Raw genomic sequence first — 17,919 nt, forward strand, 5'->3', positions numbered from 1 at the left:
CAAAATGAGTTGTTATAAATATATCGTTCAGTGACAGTGAAGATATTTGAAATTCAACCTTGAAGTATTGTCAGAGACTTAAAATACAACTTAATCAAATATATTCAAAGTTTGAGGGCTATGTTTGTGCACGATGAACAAATTGTATTAAAGGAGAATATCTTGCCAGAAAACATTTATTGGTTCATATAGTGAAATAAAGAATAGCAGCATTTCATTATAAAAAGGACAAGAATAAGAGATACAAATATGTACATGATGTGTGAAAAGCAAAGTTGGCCCTCTGAGGTTTAAGCAGTGACGGCATCATGCTCTTTAAACACGATGGTCTTGGGGTTGATTCCCACGCTCTTGGTGGTGTTGTGAGTTTTGTAGATGCCGATGAGACGATCGGCAATCTCAAACATGTTGTTTCTCAGGGAGATGATGATGAACTGAGCGTTCTTTGTTTGCTCCTGCAAAGAGATTATGGAAAGAAACGAAAATTACTGATCTGAAGAAATATGGAGGTTAGAAACTTTTGTCTTAATCAGGTATAGCTGGGCGCTGCAGAGGTGCTGTCAAATTGTAACCTGAGGAATGATGTAAATATTTACCCGAAAGTACTTTGTTTTGATCCAGCTCCCAAAAACAGCTGATTAGTCTGAACCCCCCCTTTAATCCAGTGTTACGCAACAGCACTGATTAGCCCCACAGTTCTGGGAATTAACTGGCTCAAATGTTTAATTACTTCTTGTTGACTATCATTCATCAGCACCACCTGACTTGGGTTATTACACCACCTTCCTACTAAATAACATCATGCAGCTTGTCTCGTTGCCTAATACGCAGGTCAATACTCACATAAATGTAACAGGCCACTATGGAGACATTCTTGAAGTCGAGAGCGGCGTCTATCTCGTCCATGAAGTAGAGCGGTGTGGGTTTGTAGTGGTGCAGAGCAAACACCAAGGCCAAGGAGCTGAGGGTCTTCTCACCTCCTGACAGGTTAAAGATCTTCTTCCAGCTCTTCTTTGGAGGACGCACACTAAAGAGGGGGAAACAGAAAATCAGAGCTTGAACAAAAAGGACAGGATTTAAAAAATAAAATAAAAAAAGAAGTAGCAAACAGGAATCAACAAATGTGCTTTTGGTCTTCTAACTGTTTATTTTTCTCCTCTTTTACCTGAACATGATTCCCTCGGAGAAGGGGTCTAAACTGTCCACGAGCTCCAGCTCCGCGTCGCCCCCCAGTGTGAGCATCTGGTAGTTTTCCTTCAGCTTGTTTGTGATCATGTTGAATCCGGTCATAAACTCGTTGAGGCGCTGTTTGCGGAGGTCCTCGTAGCCACGTTTGAATTGATCCCTCTCTGTGGTGATCTCGTCCAGCTGAGCCACACGCTGCAGGTACAGCTCCTCCTGAAAAAACACACACACACACACACACACACACACACACACACACACACACAATGACACACATTGAAATCGTAGCTCAAGTTGCTGTAAACTAAAGACATACTGCTCGTGTAAGGTTCACTAATGACAAAAGGTCAGACAGAAGGAAGCCTGTTCATACCTTCTTCTTGTACTCAACAATGGCCCCGAGGTTTGGCTTCATCTGGGCACTCTTGGTCTCTAAAGTGATCATCTTGTTGATGATGATGTTTGGATTGGAGATTTCTTCGAGATCAGCAGACTTAAGTACAGGAAGTTCCTCGGCTGTCTTTCCCTCAATGCTATGAAGGGATAGCTTGGTGGCCTGAAGAATACAAACAAGATTAGACAAGGCGGTAAAAAATAATATTACTCTGGATAGAACAGAACTATCTGTGACTTCCAATAACTCAATAAATAAAATAAAAAGTTAATTAAATACCTTCCTTTATTTTCATAAAAAACTAAAAGAAATCTGAAGTCTTGAACATTTAAACATTACAGAACACATTCCAATTCAAATGTATAGAGAGCTCCTAGTTCTAAACTATTACTTTGGTGAGTAGAACGATATCATTACTAAAACAACCTACAGCCAGAGCTACAAAAATAAAAGCCCAAGTTGTATCTGACAAACACACCCTTCGTCACCCACCTCTTTCTGCCAGTGTTTGACTTTGTTGTTGTGTTCAGTCATGGTGGTCTCGATCTGCTCAATGCGCAGCCGAACGCTGAGCGACTCCTCCTGCATTGCGTGCTCCTGCTGCTGCAGGACCTTTATCTCCTTCAACACTCCCTGATACTGCTCCTGCACCTCAGGAAGTGCAGCCTAGAGGACAGGAAGAAAAAAAAACAAAAAACGTTGGTACTCAGTTTATTTCAATCTTTACTTAAAAGTCATCCAGATGTGGGGGTTCTACAAAGCTAGAGCAAAAAAAAAAGCACAGTTGATCATAAGTATCGATGACTTCAGAGAGATCATTTTGAAATGGTCCAGAATTATCAATGATCCCAAGATGCAAAGTCGTATTTCAACTGTTTATTGTATTTTTCCTTTCTTTTGTATGAATTATAATCTCTTATTTTTCAAATAACAATAGTAATAGTATATGGTTATGGATAGTCCTAGCTATATGTTCATTGCAAAAAGACAATAAACTGCTGTCATGAATGTCCCTTGGGGCTTTTGGATATACTGGTATTGAATATAAAGAAATTCTGGGAAAATCTGTTGTAAACAAAAACAATGAACCTAAAATATTGAGAAAATTACGAGTGCAAACCTCAGCCTCCTGACAGGCCTTCATGACCTCCCCAGCCTCATCTTCCAGTTTCTTCAGTTGTTCAGTGAGCTCAGCCATTGATTTCTCATTCTCCTCCAGCTCACCCTGCACACGAGTCACACCATCCTCACACTTCTTCAGGTTGCTGCAAAGGTGACAAAAGAAATTGATATTAGCCTCTGTCAGAGTGGTAGTGGTTATGTGTGTGTGAGTGACTGTGACCAACTGTCTTGTCTACATGGTTACAAGTTAAATGCAAGTCAAGTGGGTCTAACGGATTTACTTTTTCTGTTCTTAGATTACTGTACGAGGGAGGCAGTGACTGGACGCGGCTCATAAATACTACTTGCTAAACGACCCTGAATATATAAATGGTAATACATATCACTGACAACACATGAGGCATACTAGCATGCAAAAAATAGTTTTCAGAAAGAATTGGAGGAAATAAAAGGCATCTCAAATGTGTATTTAAGATTTTGCTTGAAAAAAAAATTTGAAAATTGAAAATTTTACAAAAACATGACTATATTACTGTAGTTAAAAGATATGTGCTCCCCCAATATCATAGATATTCTCATGCAACAGCAATATTTATACGTTTATAGTTCTTTTAGTACATCAAGGTTAGGGGTGCTTCCTCAAGAGAGACGAGCATAATTCAGCTGTGAGTGTGTGAACAATAGAAAACACGCAACTACAGAGCTTAAACATGCATCTCCTCACCGGTCAGCTGTCTTTATGGCTACCTGGGCCTTGGTTATGGTGGACGAGCACTCGTCTAGCTCCTTGTTGATCTTGTCAAGCTTGTCCTGCACAGCCTTCAGCTTGTGGCTGTTGATGTCTACAATCAGGTTGTGGAGCCTTTTCACCTCATTTTCCACCTTTCCAGCCTTACTGGACGCCGCGTCGTAGTCTGAAGGAGGAGGAGGAGGAGACCGTTATGAAGGAAGTAAGGAATAGAAGAGAACGATCATATTCATGTTGGACATTCAATGTCTGATTGATGATTTGTATTCAGAGGGAATTAACTGACTCATTTAGATATTAGAACTAAAAACAATACCTCAACATGAACATGACACCATTAAATGATGTGAAGTGATTCTTTTTTTCAAATACGTGATCAAAAACTAACTTCTTAACATAATTAGCAATGTTTCTCTTACAGATTACAGGGGGACCCTACCTTTCTTGAAGGCGTCCAGGCTCTTCTCCATCTGTTTCTGTTTGGTCTTGTCTGGGGCAGCAGCCAGCACATTGGCCTCCAGTTCCTTGATCTGAAGTTTCAAGTGAGCCTCCTGCTCAGCTAGACTCTGAAGGAAGGAGAGAAGGAAAAGTGTTTTATCACTAAAATACTGGCACATTTGAATGCATGGCTTTGAAATCGTAGGAGTTGATATTCAGATCACAAATACACCAAATGAGCTAGACAGAAAACACAGTGAATGAAAAGGAAGGTGTGTATTCTCCGTACGGTCATGCTGTTGGCGTATTTCTCCAGGGTGTTCCTCATATCTCTGAGCTGTGGACGCAGGCGCTGGACATTCTCTTCTAGCTGCAACTTTTTCTCTTGGCAGTCCTGCAGCTTTGACACTTTCTCATTCAGCTTGCTCTCCATACGGTCAAGCTGCAAGAAAAAAACAAAACACATCAAGTCTCATACACCAATAGCCTGCTGTGGCTATGTTCTAATGGCAGCTTCCATTTTCATCCAGTATCTCAGAATTACTTCTTGGAAACATGCTCAAGGTAAAACTTGGATAATATTAGCTAACATTGGGAATTAAAGGAGTTATTTATGAAGCTTGCTTCACCCACTTGGACAGTGTGACCGATACAAAAACAACTAAATACAGATACTAGTGTCTACACAAGTGAAAGATGAACATCATTTACATGAACGGTCGTCAAAAAAAAAAAAAAAAAAAAATATATATATATATATATATATTTAACTTAATCTGCCTTTTGAGATATTCTAATACTATCTTGTGGTGCTGAGACAGTTTACCTACATGTTATGTTATTGTTTAAGAAGTCCTATTCAATTTGAGCACATCTTTGTATAAATATTACATTAAGCTCTTCTCACGGGTTAGAATCTAAGAAATGTTAGTGAAAACGTTTGTTATATTTTCAAGCGCAAAACATTTCATGGCAAATTTTTCTGGGCCAGTAAGGACCAATTCTCTACTGACGTGTGATAAAAACTCACCTCCACCTGGGAGACCTCCGTACCAATGGAGGAGCCCATCCTGCCCTTCAGTGCTCTTCCTCCTCCAGTCATGGTTCCTGTGAAGCACAATCAGACCACGGAGAGATTAAAAAAAAAAGAAGAACCATAACTCTGCCAGCTGGAAGAAATAAAAGGTACAGGTATGACAGAAAAAGTAGTCCACCCACCAGCCATCTCAATGATCTGTCCCTTCAGGGTGACCACTCTCCAGCGCTTGTCTTTTTGGAAGGCCATCCTTGTGGCCTGCTCCATGTCCTGGGCCACCAGCGTGTCCCTTAGGGCAAAGTAGAAAGCTGGTCGCACACTTTCATCCTCCACACGCACCATGTCAAAGAGACGAGGGGTGTCCTCTGGAGTGCGAATGGGAGCCATGTTCCTCTCCCACACCTTCATCTGAAAAAAAAAATGAAAAAAAAGAGGAAGTGAGGAGGTTTGAGACGGCGCGGTGAGATGAGAATATAAGTATTGTTATCGGAGGGAACCTAAATAGCTCCATATTGTTTTAAAGCTTAGTAAATGTACATCTTTAGAAATCACAATAACAAACTGAAAAAAACTCCCTTGACCAGCTACTGAAGTCAGTACTAGAGCGCAGTATGTATGATATGTAAACCAATCTAACCATATAGAGACAAAATCCTCTGTTTACTCTCCTGACTCACTCTCTACACATTCCGAAGTGTAATGATCTGTACCTTGTCAAGACCAATGAATGTGGCGAAGCCGATGTTCTGCTCTTTGAGGAACATGACACACTTCTGAGCTGTGTCAATGGTATCCACCACGATGTTGTCCAAGGCGCCACAACTAGAGGAAATGGCCACGTCATACTTCTCTTCAATGGCTCCGAGGTCTCCCTACATGCACGAAAATAATTCAAAATAACAAATTACGAGACTTCTGCGTTTTATTCCAGACCTTGAATGCTTAAAATAAATGTAAACACATTTGTAAGGGCGGAATTGTTGTTAATAAAGCAATGTTGCACACCATCGCTAGATGACCATATATGATGTTGGTGCTGTGTAACCCTGTATATTCATTTACCAATCTTCCAAAGATGCCAGGGATTCTGCCACTCCTCTTCTGCTGCATGAGGGCATCCAGGACTCTTCCTCGACTGCGGTTGGAGGACAGAGAGCTCTTGGCTTCATCCACCTTCTGCCTCATTTCCCTCACCACTTCCCTGGTCTCATTATCCATCTTCATCAGCTGCTCCAGCGCTCTTTCATCCTGCAGAGGAAAAAGATAGGATCAATTAACTGCATCCACTGGGCAGAAATAGTCAACAGATATGGTGAGCAGCAGCTGGATGTGTAGTGGCTTTCATCACTAGGAACATGTAAAATGCCTAAACAAAAGACATTTAAACAACAAGGTGGATGTTGGGTTTTACCTTTTTGAGCTCCTGATCTTTCTGGGGTATTTTGACTTCCAAGTCTTTGATGGCCGCACGGCGCTCACGCAGTGTGTCAGAGGTCGTCTGAAGTGTCTGCTTGGCCGTGTTGAGCTGCGTCAGCGCTGTGTTGTGGCGGCTAAGGTAGATGTCAAGCTCCGACTGAGCCAGGTCCATACGAGACCGGGTCTCATTTACAGCCTTACTGAGCTCCATCAGCTCTTTCTCTTTGGTCTGGGGAATACAAAAAGAGGAGAGGTCATTTCTTTGAAGACTAAGAGGCAAGATTTTATGGAAACAATGCAAAATGTTCTCTATCTTAAGCATGCAACAAACTAACACCAAGACGTATACACGCACCTCTTTGTCCTGTTGCAAACCGCTGGTCTCTTCCTTGAGACTCTCCATCACCTCCTCAAGTTTTTTCTCTTCTTTCACCTTCTGCATCTCCAGCTCTTCCTTGCGTGCTGTTGCCTCAGAGATGGCCTTTTCACTGCTGGCTGGTACACCGCGCACTTCCTCCAGCTGAAAGATGAGCCAGACAGGAGAACACAAAAAAACAGATGAGATGTGTTCGCCTCTGGATTCTAAGCAGCAGTGGCCACACCTGTCTAGGTACAACTTAATTACATAATTCATCAATACAGAATTCGACCAAAAAGAGTTTAATTGACCTTTACCGCTTAAATTAGATAAGGAGATTTATGGATCAGTAAAGACTTAGCGGTATAAAGTAAATGGATTGAACACGCTTTTTTCCAGTGCCAAAACATACAACTGTAATCAACTATAAACACACATTCAGAACTGAGCAAGTGCTGGTTAAGACTGGCACAACAGTCTGCCACTTGGCAGGACTGAAACAAGGCAAGGAGTGGTGTGTGTGTGTGTGTGTGTGTGTGTGTGTGTGTGTGTGTGTGTGTGTGTGTCCGTGTGTGTGTGTGTGTGTGCAGTCTATGTTTTGTAGGGTTAACGGCGGGTGAAATGTGAATGTAGCTGCTGGGAGTGTTACACAAGCCAGGCCATAGTTGACTACCACACAGCAGAACACTGCTCCCCAGAGGTCGGCCTGCCTCTGCCCAACTCCCCCTCTGACCGCGACATTTCCAGAGCAAAGCTATTGTAGGTGGAGCAGATAGAGTTTTAAAGCCGAGAGGGAACTGTCCGAGAGGGAACTGTCCCTCATAACTGTAGGTTCCCTCATAACTGTAGGTTATGAGGGAACCTACAGTTATGAACTCTTAACTCTCCGTTTGTGTGAAAACATGTTTCAGTAAGTGCGCAAGTTAAAGAAACAGGAACTCCATTAATAATGAAACAGAGCATGAAGGGGGTCATCAATAGGCACACACTAACTATCAACTTGTGTGTTACTTCACAGCCCCCTAGTGGCTAGTTTAGGGCAGATAGCTCTTCCTGCCATGATTTTTGATTTACAATTTTAAACTGGATTTTCTTTTTATGCATGTTAATTCATCTAGAAGAAATACTCAGATTTCTCTTTGCCCAAAGTAATAATAAAGGTAAGCAAGGTCCGAGACGGCACCATGTCCAAGACCAATATGATTTAGTAGTAATATTCAATTGTTTTGTATGAAAGCTAAATATCATGCAGATTGATATGATTTAAATTGGTTTGTAAACTATAACTCCAGGCTTTTTGTTTATAATGGCTACACTACCTGTTTTACTTTTACACAAAATTTAATTATCTTAAAAACTTTAAAATGCTTTATCTCTAGGAAATGTGTCACTGTTGAATCCATGTTTATTATCCACAACATAAAATGAACCATACTTAAAAACACACAACACAAACAGTATAACATGGACCTAAAAATGCTTTTGGGAAAAGAAAAGAAAACCCCTTCGTAAACTACAAGTGAAGTTAATTTGATTCATACTAAAGACAAGTTAAAATGTTGTTGGATTCTGCAATTCATTTAGGTTTCTCTAAAGCCTTGACGAATGTCATTTCCTCTAACCTTCAAAACAACAACCCTTGTCTTTCTATAAGCAATGGAAGTTGTATTTTTAGTAACCATGTTTCTTTCTTGGCCACGGGACAAAATAAACAGTTACACTGGAGCGTCCTACCACTGGTGCTAGCTTGTCTTGATTTAGTGCAACGCCGTATTTGTTAATGGCTATGCATCGTAAATTATGAAAACACGGTGACAATTAGGCGCTCTCGACAGATTATGTGACTGTGTGCCTCTGAACACTGAGAGAATGCCTACTGTGATACTGTCGAAGTGAAATAATGACAATTACTGCAGAATAGCAAACTGTAAGACTGAGTTACATGAAGTAATGGAACTGTGTATTAGTGGACCACAATTCAAAAGGCCAACACACCTTTTCTTTGTCCTTCTCAAGCTGCTTCTGCAGTTTCTTGTTCTTGCTCTTGGAGTGCTTAATCTTCTCACGCACTTCAACGTCCTGCAGGTCCAGCTGGGTGAACTTCTCCTTCTGGGTCTCAATGTACTTGTTGAGCTTATTTTGTTTCCTGGGGGAGGAACAGCATTTTTACTGAGAACATTCAAGTCAATCACGGAAAACCAGCTGAAATATTACGTTAAGTAAGAGAATACGAAAAATATGCAAAACAAGGTATACGTAACAAATAATAATAATCATCCCTATTTCTTTAACATGACACAGTAAACTATTTATAGTAAAGCTCAGGCAGTTTTGCCAGTTTAAACATGACATGTGGTCATCTAAGCCAATAATGTGTGAGTTGTGGCACCCAGAACAACATCAAGTTTTATTTCTTTTTGCAAGAGGAGAACCCTTTTCTTTACATTTTAGGATACATAAATGACTGATAGTTCTACACTTTTCTGAACCTGAACAGGAATTTTGTCTCTCAAGATCAAGATCAGAAGTTAAATTATTAAATTAGAAGAAAAGTTAGTAACCTTCTAGGCATGTAACATTGGTAAATAGAGGGTAGGAAGAGGAAATAAATTGATTTACTTCTCCACATTTTTGAGCTCTTGGTTCATTTTCTCTGTCTCTTGTGATATCTTTGCATTTTTCTCGGTAAGTTCCTTGGTGTCCTCCAAGATCTTCTGCTTCTCCTCCTCTTTATCTACCACACGTTTCTGCAGATCGTGACTAATGGCAAAGAGATATCAGGAAAAAACAGTGAGTGGTAAAACCAAGTAGTTTTAACATAACAGTTTACACACAAATAAATTGGCACCTGACACCAAAGAAAGGTCACGCTGCCCCTGTGAGGTTTAAAAATAGTGCATAAAATTGGCAATCATTCCATATTTTTTTCTATGCTATTGTTGGGTCAAGGCTACATTGATATCTAATGACATTATAATATTGTTTGATTTGTCTTGTACAGAACAGAGAGATGGAGCTGGCGCACTCACACATAATATTGGCAGAGCCGACTCTTGTGTTTGAAGATGTCATTCTCCAAGGTGAGGAACTCCACAGCTTTGTTCTTTTCTCCCTCCAAAGCATTCTTCTCCTTTTCCACCAGCTTTACTCGGTTTAGCTAGTGCAGGGAACATCGCAGTACTTAATATCAGGTGACATACCGTTGAGATAAATTATATCCATAAATTATGTGCATGAGCATCTCTATCGTGTATTTTGAAAAAATGCATTCATTTGTTTTTTATAGCATCTCTATCATTCTGTTGCCACATTAATATTTTGATCAAAGTTATAATAGCATTCATTTGTTTCTAATCACTCCATTATCATATAACTTATACTGTAAAAAAAATAAAAATATTTTTTTATAAAAATGATTATAAAATGTAATTTATCAACATACTTATGTTAATGTATGTACAATAAGTATTTTATGAAAACCATGAATCATGTCTCGGGCAGTTGGCCCAGCTATGAACCAATTTCTCTTAACACACTTACACAACTATAAAAAAATATTATTTATTTTAATTTCAGCCATGTACATCAAAAGCTTCCAAACACATGCACACACACACAAAAAGAAACCTCTTCAAACTGGAAGAAAAGTTGATTGTTATGAGTGTGTGAGCAGATAGTGTTTAAGTGTATGTCACCTTCTCTCCTCTCTGCTCATTGAGTAGCTCCATGCGGCGAGCCAGGGTTAGGATTGGCTCCTTGAGGCGGCAGGAGCCGATAATGTCCTCCAGGTACTCCAGCATGCCCTCGTCATGCTCTGTCTGACCTTTAGGCTTCATCATGGCAATCTGCTCCACCTCGCCCTGAGTACAGTCCAGAGCAACACATGCATGCAATCATTCACTGAAAGAAATTGAGCTAAAAGTTCTAATAAAACACTCTTAAAATAAATTTTCAAAAAAAACCCCTCACTTTTAAGATATGTGGTTAATTAAATTCATATCTCTAAACCTAAACTGGTCTACTACACACACAACTTGGTTAACATTCATGTACAGTGTACAAAAAAAATAACATTGGGAACACAATGACTTTTCACACTCTGTGAAAGTGAAAATAACAGCATTTCACTGGGCTAAACAATCAGTTAAATCAATTTTAAATAAAAAGAGAACATATAATTAAAATACTATAGATATGATTCATGATGGGTAAATAGTTGTATCACTGACATTTTAAAATGCTTCAGACACTTGTAAGTATTACCTTACCAACCCTTCTAACAATTGCTGACTCTTCCCATTCCAATTTGTGGTACAAGTAAAATTATAATTATCAAATTTAAAATGCTGACTTTTTGTAGCTACACCTGGTGGAAATTCCAAATACCATACATACTATTTCTCCCGATGTTGGGGACAACTCTCCAATATCATTTTATTTGTCTGTTTTATGTGTTCTTTTTTTTCTCCTTTTTTTTAATGAGGTAGGCTAGCTCAGGATGACAATATTTTTAATTAATACATTTATGTTTAAACACATTAATTGCAGATAAAAAAAAATAAAAAATCTAAGTCCCACATTATGTTTCATTTATATGTAGGGGAAAACGGCATCTCAAATTTTACTTTTAAGTATGAAAAAAAAGAGAAGCCAGTCGAGGTAGGGGAGATCACATGTCATTCTCTGTTCTGACCAGTGCACAAAATAGCCAGCAATCCCTTAGCCAGAGGCCTGGAAAAGTGACCTTGGAGAAAAGCTAAAGCCTCTTCCCATACTCATGCAGCCATGTCATAGACAGAGAGCTGAAAATCCAACATTCAAGACCAATGAGAACTGACTAACACACACACACACACACACACACACACACACACACACACACAAGAAGTCAAGCAAAACACATGTAGTCAACCAACTAACTGTAAAACCACCGTGGAGGGTAGAAAGAAAAATGTTAACCCGAAACTACCACACACTGAAAAAAATAATAGAATTTCAAATAGGGACAACAGAGATTAAATCAGCCATTTGCTTCTGCTCTGACCTGTGTCATCATCCCCATGAGCCTTGGGGTTAATCAGTAATAATGGGTAAGTTACACATGTAATACCATCAGATGGGATAGGAGTGTAACAAGTGAACTCATTCAAACTCAGTGCAACACAATGCTAAATTTTTAAAAAAAATATTTAAAAATAAAAACACGAAAGATAATTAAAATGTTTAAAGGAATGCATTACATTCACAGTGGATGTAAAGAAAAACAAACAAAAAAATTAAAATGCTGAACCAATTGTAAAGCCATGGTAATGGAGGCGGTTTGATCCAGCCACACTGAAGCAGCACTGCTAATATTGGGGTTGGGTTCTATTCTCACACGCCAATATTTACGTGCTGCTAAAGCGTGGCAGGTACAAGGGAAAGGGATGTCAAACCTGTCCGCACTGGAGGGGCCAATCCGATCAAAGAATCCCCCCTCTAAAAAAATATGAGCTAGTTGTTCAACTACACCAACTCACATCCGGGTCCATGTATGGGTAAAATTGCATTTTTTCCTTAAAATTCTAAAGCAGCAAATAATGGTTCGCACCTTTTCCACATTGTTTCAAACCATGATGCGCTGCTATAGCAGTCTAAGGGCTGGCAGAGGGCACATCCCCTCCTTTCCAATTCCAGTGCAACAGGTTACTCCCACAGACAGGCATTGCTTTAAGGTAGCCATGAAACATTTGACTAAAAAAGAACTGGGAAATGGGCAGAGAACGAGGAGCAGGACATTTCTGATAGAATGGGATATGAACAGCAAGGATTCAAAAATAAAAAAATAAATAAAAAAAATGATTTAGAAGTGCATGAGAAAATTATAGTTAAAAAAATTACAATTACCTGTAAGATCAGAAATCTGTTGTGGTCTAGGTCAATGCCATGGCTTCGGAGTAAAGCTCCCACTTCTTTGAATGTGGCTTTTTTGCCATTGATATAGTAGGCTGAGGAATTGTCTTTGTTGGCAGTCCTGGAAACATAGAACTTGCTGTTTGGGATGACTTCGTAGTCATCTCCTTCCTGGCTCGGAGGGGGGAGGGGCAGATGACACAGAGCAGTTTAGTGCATAAAAATTCAGGAGAAACTATAACAGCTCTACACATCAAATGATAATACTCAAAATACTGACAAATCCACTGAGAGTGCTTAGAGAAAAACACTGCACATTAACAACAATTAACAAAAAGGCTTGTTTAAAAAGCACAGAACAGATCAGGGCCAGCTACACTAGCATGTAAATGTCCCATTTCAATATTTCAGTGTGTTCTATCATGTTACATTAACAAAATTTGAACAACATGTTATAAATAATGATGAGATTTATAAATGCATTGCAAAAAGGTAGGATATTTGCCTAAAATTATATTAATTCTAAAACAAGTCTAATAACATAAGTTGTGCACACCACTTCTTAAAAAATATTTTTAAGTTTTTGGAAATGGCCGATTGTAAAGTCGACAGAATTTATAGAATTATGCCATTAGTTTGACAGCTTGATTTTAATTTACTTTAAACTGCTGGACCAAACAGAAAGACTTTGAGATAATTAACAGTGGTCAAGTCAAAACTTACACCCCCTTTGGCAGATCAAATACTGAAACATGTTTAACCCCAAATATTAACACTACAGTCAGTTTTTAAAGTTATTTGTGATCTAGAGCAAAATAAAAAATTGCCTCTTAATACAAAAACCCATTTTAGTGACTTTCAGTTTAATGAAATTAGTAGAGCCTAGTCTCTAAATGGCACATTAAAAAAAATTATAATAATAAAATAAAATAGAGGAATCAATTTTATCACATTATGAATCGACTATGGCATGTGTGGGTGTTAGTTGTAACTTTCATGACTGCTTTGAGTCTGTGATAAGTCACTGGTGTGATCATCGTGTAGCAATATCATCCCATGATGATTGAGGAAAGAAATATATTTTTTAAAAATCAAGAAAAATATCTATGCACAAAAAAATATTTTCCAATCACACATTTGAAATAGATTGTGTATTTAGCAAATTTAGGAGAGGCCAGAGTGGATGTAGTGTGTATCTGTGAGAGAGAGATAAAGATATATATACCTTATCAATAATCATTTGAAAATGCACCTCCACAGTACAGCTTTGCACATCTTTATGTTTATCAGAGCTGTGAATCAAAACTGAGAGCTTTTTTGATCTGATCTTTTGAGCTCTGTATCCAAACACAAAGAGCATTGAATCTATCACATTGGATTTCCCACTCCCATTTGGACCAATGATGCATGAAAAGCGCTGAAAAAAAAGGTGAGAGAGAAGATTAAAAAAATGTTAATCAATTATATAAAATTATACTGCATCCACAAACAAATAGTGTGAATGGCATAACATTACAAGCTGTATATTAACATATAAGCATAGTTAAATTGTGATAGTGAATGTATTCCAAGTGGGTGTAGTTAAGATTTACTTTAATATACTTATATTTGCAAATCAATGAGGGGAGCAGAGAGAGGCAAAAAGACAATGTTTAAGGAAAGTCATAATTTATGGTAAATGTCAGCACATCACCAGATCACTACCTCTTGCTCAATACACTCACTAAATCAAAATGGAGTCGTGTGACTTTTTCCACCTTTAACATTTTTTTTTAACTTAATACATGTTCTAATAGTATAATACTTTTTTTCAGCAGTAATGATAATCATTTTGGTACTTTTTGTGTCTACCACTAAGCAGGGCAACATGTACAGTTGCATAATGTGACATTAAAAAGACACAGACAATCAAATAGAGAAACACTACAAATGATGGTAAATCAGTGAGCTTAGACATTACACATTAACAAAGTATCTCCCACGCAGGGTTGACATTTGTAAGCATGTTTTTTTGGTCGTACCTTGTGAAAAGGCCCCAGAATCTGCTCGCCTGCATACGATTTAAAATTGCGGTTGACTAAATGTGTTATCATGAGGCGAGGAGCGCCCGGTTCATTGGTCATTGCTGGGGGCGGGGGTGGAGGGATGCTGCCGAGAATCTCCTCCAAACTTCGATTATCAACCGCCTCGGCAGCTTCCCCGTGAAACGGATCTGTGGCACAGAGAAAGAAAGAAAGAAGAGAAAAAAAAAAGTACAACTTTTATTTCTCTGTGCGAGTCGTTTCAGGTGGGGGGGGGGGGGGGGGGGGACAGTGCTGCGTGGGGGGAGGGGTAGAGGAGCAAAAACAAAAACAAACAAACAGCAGTCAAGCAACGACTCCCGAGAAAGTTGACAGGCGTTCATTTTCTTTGTTCTGAAAAACAAGAGCCAACCCGAACTACGAGCCCATGGCCGCTTGTGAACAAATGTTGTGATACAAACGCACTCCTCCACGACACACGCGTGTGTACGTGAGAGTAGATGCGCCACAGTCACTTCTTCGATAATAAAAGAGTGCACATTTCGATCACCAACGTCACATTTTCATTCTCCACTGTACTCAAAGACGCACACGGGGGGGGGGGAGAAACAGTCTTTTGTGACTGAAATGTATGACGTTAAACTGGATGTGCTGCTATCAAACCAAGCCACAACGACCTGTCCGAAATCTATTGTGCTCACATAAAGCATAAACAAGCTATGGGGTCGATGTTTGTAAATCACATTCTTGCAGCCAGCTGAGCATTTCAACATATTATAAAGGGAATGAAAACACCACTTGGTGACAATGTTCATCTTAAGCTTCGCATACAATGAATCATACAATTTTTTTTTTAATGAAGTTATAAGAATAACGCCAAACTCCCCTTCTGATCTACTCCATAAAACACTTCATTATCGAAATAAATTACCTCGTTTGCTGAGACGATCCGGGGAAGAAGTGCACTCGACGATAGCAAAATCATCTCAGACATCATAAGCAGTGTATTGATGACTGACACTTTAGAGGAAGAAAAAAATAAAAAAAAATCTGCCATTCTAACTACGTGTTTTAAGTAAGAGAGAAAAAATAAAAAAAGGCTTCACAGCTGTGGCAATCGGCCACTAGCACCACGACAATACACGCACAGCCATTGAGTGAACACAACTTATTTAGATCCACAGACACCAACACAGCCTTTGTTACTTGCCAGTGGTCGGCGGTGCCTCCTCTTGGCCATTGGAGTCGGTTTGTTGAGGGGGGACATCCAGCTCGTCCTCGGAGTCATCCCGGGGCTGCGACCCTTTCCCTCTGGTCTTGGCAGTCGAGCTCTTTGCAGTTTTAGATGGCATGATTTGAAATCTGAAGGGGTCAGTGGTAAAAAAAAAAAATAAAAAAGAAGAAGAAGAAGAAGAAAAAAAAAGAGTAAGATCCATGAGCGGTGTGTGCGTCTGTCAATCTCCCAAACTCCACTTTAAGTCGGTCACACGCAGCTACTGGTGTCAGGCTTTAATCAGGATCCCACACTGACACCCATCACACTGTTAGTCAAACAATAACCATAGTTTGTATGTTTATGGAAAATAACAATAGATCAACTTAAACATGGATGACAGTGTTTAAGTTTGTGGGTTATTTAAAAAAGATGACATTAAAAGAGATAAAGCTGCCAATCTGCGTGATGATTGGAGCAAATTATACTGCAACACCAAAACCCAGACGACAGCAGCAATGAATGGCCTCCACCTGTGAATTTCAGTAACATTAACATTACTGAAATCCATGCAATGATGGGAAGGTTAACTCAACTAGCTCAGCTCATATGCAGGTCCCACCTATGCTGTGAGCACCCCTGGGTGCTCGCAGCTCAACAGGCTCCCTGGTGTTGAAGACACTGCCATGTCACAAACCTGAGTCCTGCAGTGCGCGTTGGGGGCGGAGGTGTGAATGAGACGAGGCCAGCGGGCCTTTGCGCTGCTGTTTAACTAGTTACGCTAACGACGTTGTAACTAACGTAGTTAGCGTAACTACGCTGAACCTCACGTAGTTAACGTAAACCTGCTCCACACGGACCCCGGTGACGCCGCCTCAGCTCGGCCACCGGATAACAAAACCTTAGCGGACCCGTGCCACGTTACTGCATTTTTTTCTCCCCAGTTTGCCAATGATACGGTTAAGTTAGCAGATGTAGCCGACGGTGACTGTTGTTGAAGACCACAGCAGAGCCAGCGCTCACGTAAAGGCTGTGACACGACCGTCGTCTGAATGGAAACTCATTGCAGGAGTAACTCACTGATCAAAAGGCGCGTTTTGCGTTAAAATGAATGCGAGGCACATAACCGAGCATATCGCATCCTATTCCAGGGTGTTGATGACTTTATCTGTAGGTTTTCCGCCGTGGCTTTCTAGTCAAACGTGTCGTAAATGTTAGGTCTGGGTTGTAAGTAACGCTGTGTGCATTTCAGCAAATAGACGGAACCCAGTCATTAACTTACTCTGAGCTATCTCTTTTCTATGCAAGCTTCCACACTATAGGAGCAGTCGGTCAAGAGTCGTTTCTTTTTCTGTCCCCAATTCGCGATTTCCCAAAAGTATCCGGTAATCACAAAAAAATAAAAAAATCAAGCAAATATAATCCTCCAGATTCCGCCCCGTGTCATCCCGCGTCGCTCTCCTGCCTCAGAACTCTGACTCGTAAATGGCGCCTAAACTGAGCCGTCGAACCACATTCGTTACAAACTGACGCAAGGCACCATGGAACGTTCAAAGGGCAAGGGAAAAAAAACAAAACACGAAATTCAAAAAAAGGGGGACGAAGCCAACTCCGCCTCGCTCCAAACAAACAGTAATCATATGACACAAATACTCAGACGGAAAAAAAACGCACAAAAAATAAAATAAAAAAGCAACAATATTTATTTACAATGTTATGTGCGTTAAGATTATTGTCAGATTCAAACCGTCATGTTTCTACGTGTTCAAACGGTTGCCTGGTTACAGTAGAACGAAGCCCCGACCGGAGGGGATAGTTTAGCGTTACATTTCATGAAATACTTTTCGCTGGATCAACGATTAATTATTATTATTATTATTATTATTATCTCTGATTTTATTTTATTTAACATTTGTCATTTTGTAATCGTTATTCGAAATATCCGTTTTCACGGAAGCGATACTTGCAAACTCTCGCGAGAACTTGCGATTCGAGCCTCTCATGACCCAGATAACATGGCTACCAGAGATTAGCCTTGACAACGTTAGCGAGAAGTGGTTCATTAGTGATGGAAATGCGTGCTCTGTACAGTATTC

The 17,919-nt window shown here is 39.8% G+C and overlaps 1 protein-coding gene across 2 annotated transcripts; it reads right to left on the reverse strand.

Moving 5' to 3' along the window:
• Positions 1–162: 162 nt before the first annotated feature.
• smc4 (structural maintenance of chromosomes 4) lies at positions 163–17,390 on the reverse strand. Of its 2 annotated transcripts, none has more exons than XM_054617181.1 (24): positions 17,106–17,390; positions 15,821–15,972; positions 14,611–14,801; positions 13,815–14,006; positions 12,584–12,760; positions 10,393–10,557; positions 9,727–9,854; positions 9,317–9,457; positions 8,693–8,843; positions 6,695–6,859; positions 6,335–6,568; positions 5,986–6,171; positions 5,634–5,795; positions 5,106–5,331; positions 4,918–4,994; positions 4,177–4,329; positions 3,889–4,015; positions 3,426–3,615; positions 2,700–2,844; positions 2,072–2,245; positions 1,559–1,741; positions 1,166–1,398; positions 844–1,027; positions 163–455 (listed from the first exon to the last, which is right to left on the reverse strand). In XM_054617181.1, exons 2-24 carry the CDS (start codon positions 15,960–15,962, stop codon positions 291–293), a joined length of 3,891 nt encoding a protein of 1,296 aa, XP_054473156.1. In that variant the 5' UTR covers positions 15,963–15,972; positions 17,106–17,390; the 3' UTR covers positions 163–290. The 2 variants fall into 2 exon arrangements, with proteins under 2 accessions (XP_054473156.1, XP_054473235.1); XM_054617260.1 differs by lacking the exon at positions 17,106–17,390 and adding an exon at positions 16,521–17,036.
• Between the last annotated feature and the right edge of the window lie 529 nt (positions 17,391–17,919).

Source organism: Anoplopoma fimbria, chromosome 1, assembly GCF_027596085.1.
Source record: "Anoplopoma fimbria isolate UVic2021 breed Golden Eagle Sablefish chromosome 1, Afim_UVic_2022, whole genome shotgun sequence".
NCBI classification, from domain to species: Eukaryota; Metazoa; Chordata; class Actinopteri; order Perciformes; family Anoplopomatidae; genus Anoplopoma; species Anoplopoma fimbria.

What these genes read in the sequence shown, in the direction of transcription:
- smc4 (XM_054617181.1), bottom strand. Translation starts at nt 15,962, where the DNA reads ATGCCATCTAAAACTGCAAAGAGCTCGACTGCCAAGACCAGAGGGAAA. An exon ending in CGGCTCTGCCAATATTATGT is followed by an intron (nt 9,458 to 9,726) that starts GTGAGTGCGCCA and finishes CTTTGCCATTAG; the next exon opens with TCACGATCTGCAGAAACGTG. An exon ending in CCTGGACGCCTTCAAGAAAG is followed by an intron (nt 3,616 to 3,888) that starts GTAGGGTCCCCC and finishes CTCCTCCTTCAG; the next exon opens with ACTACGACGCGGCGTCCAGT.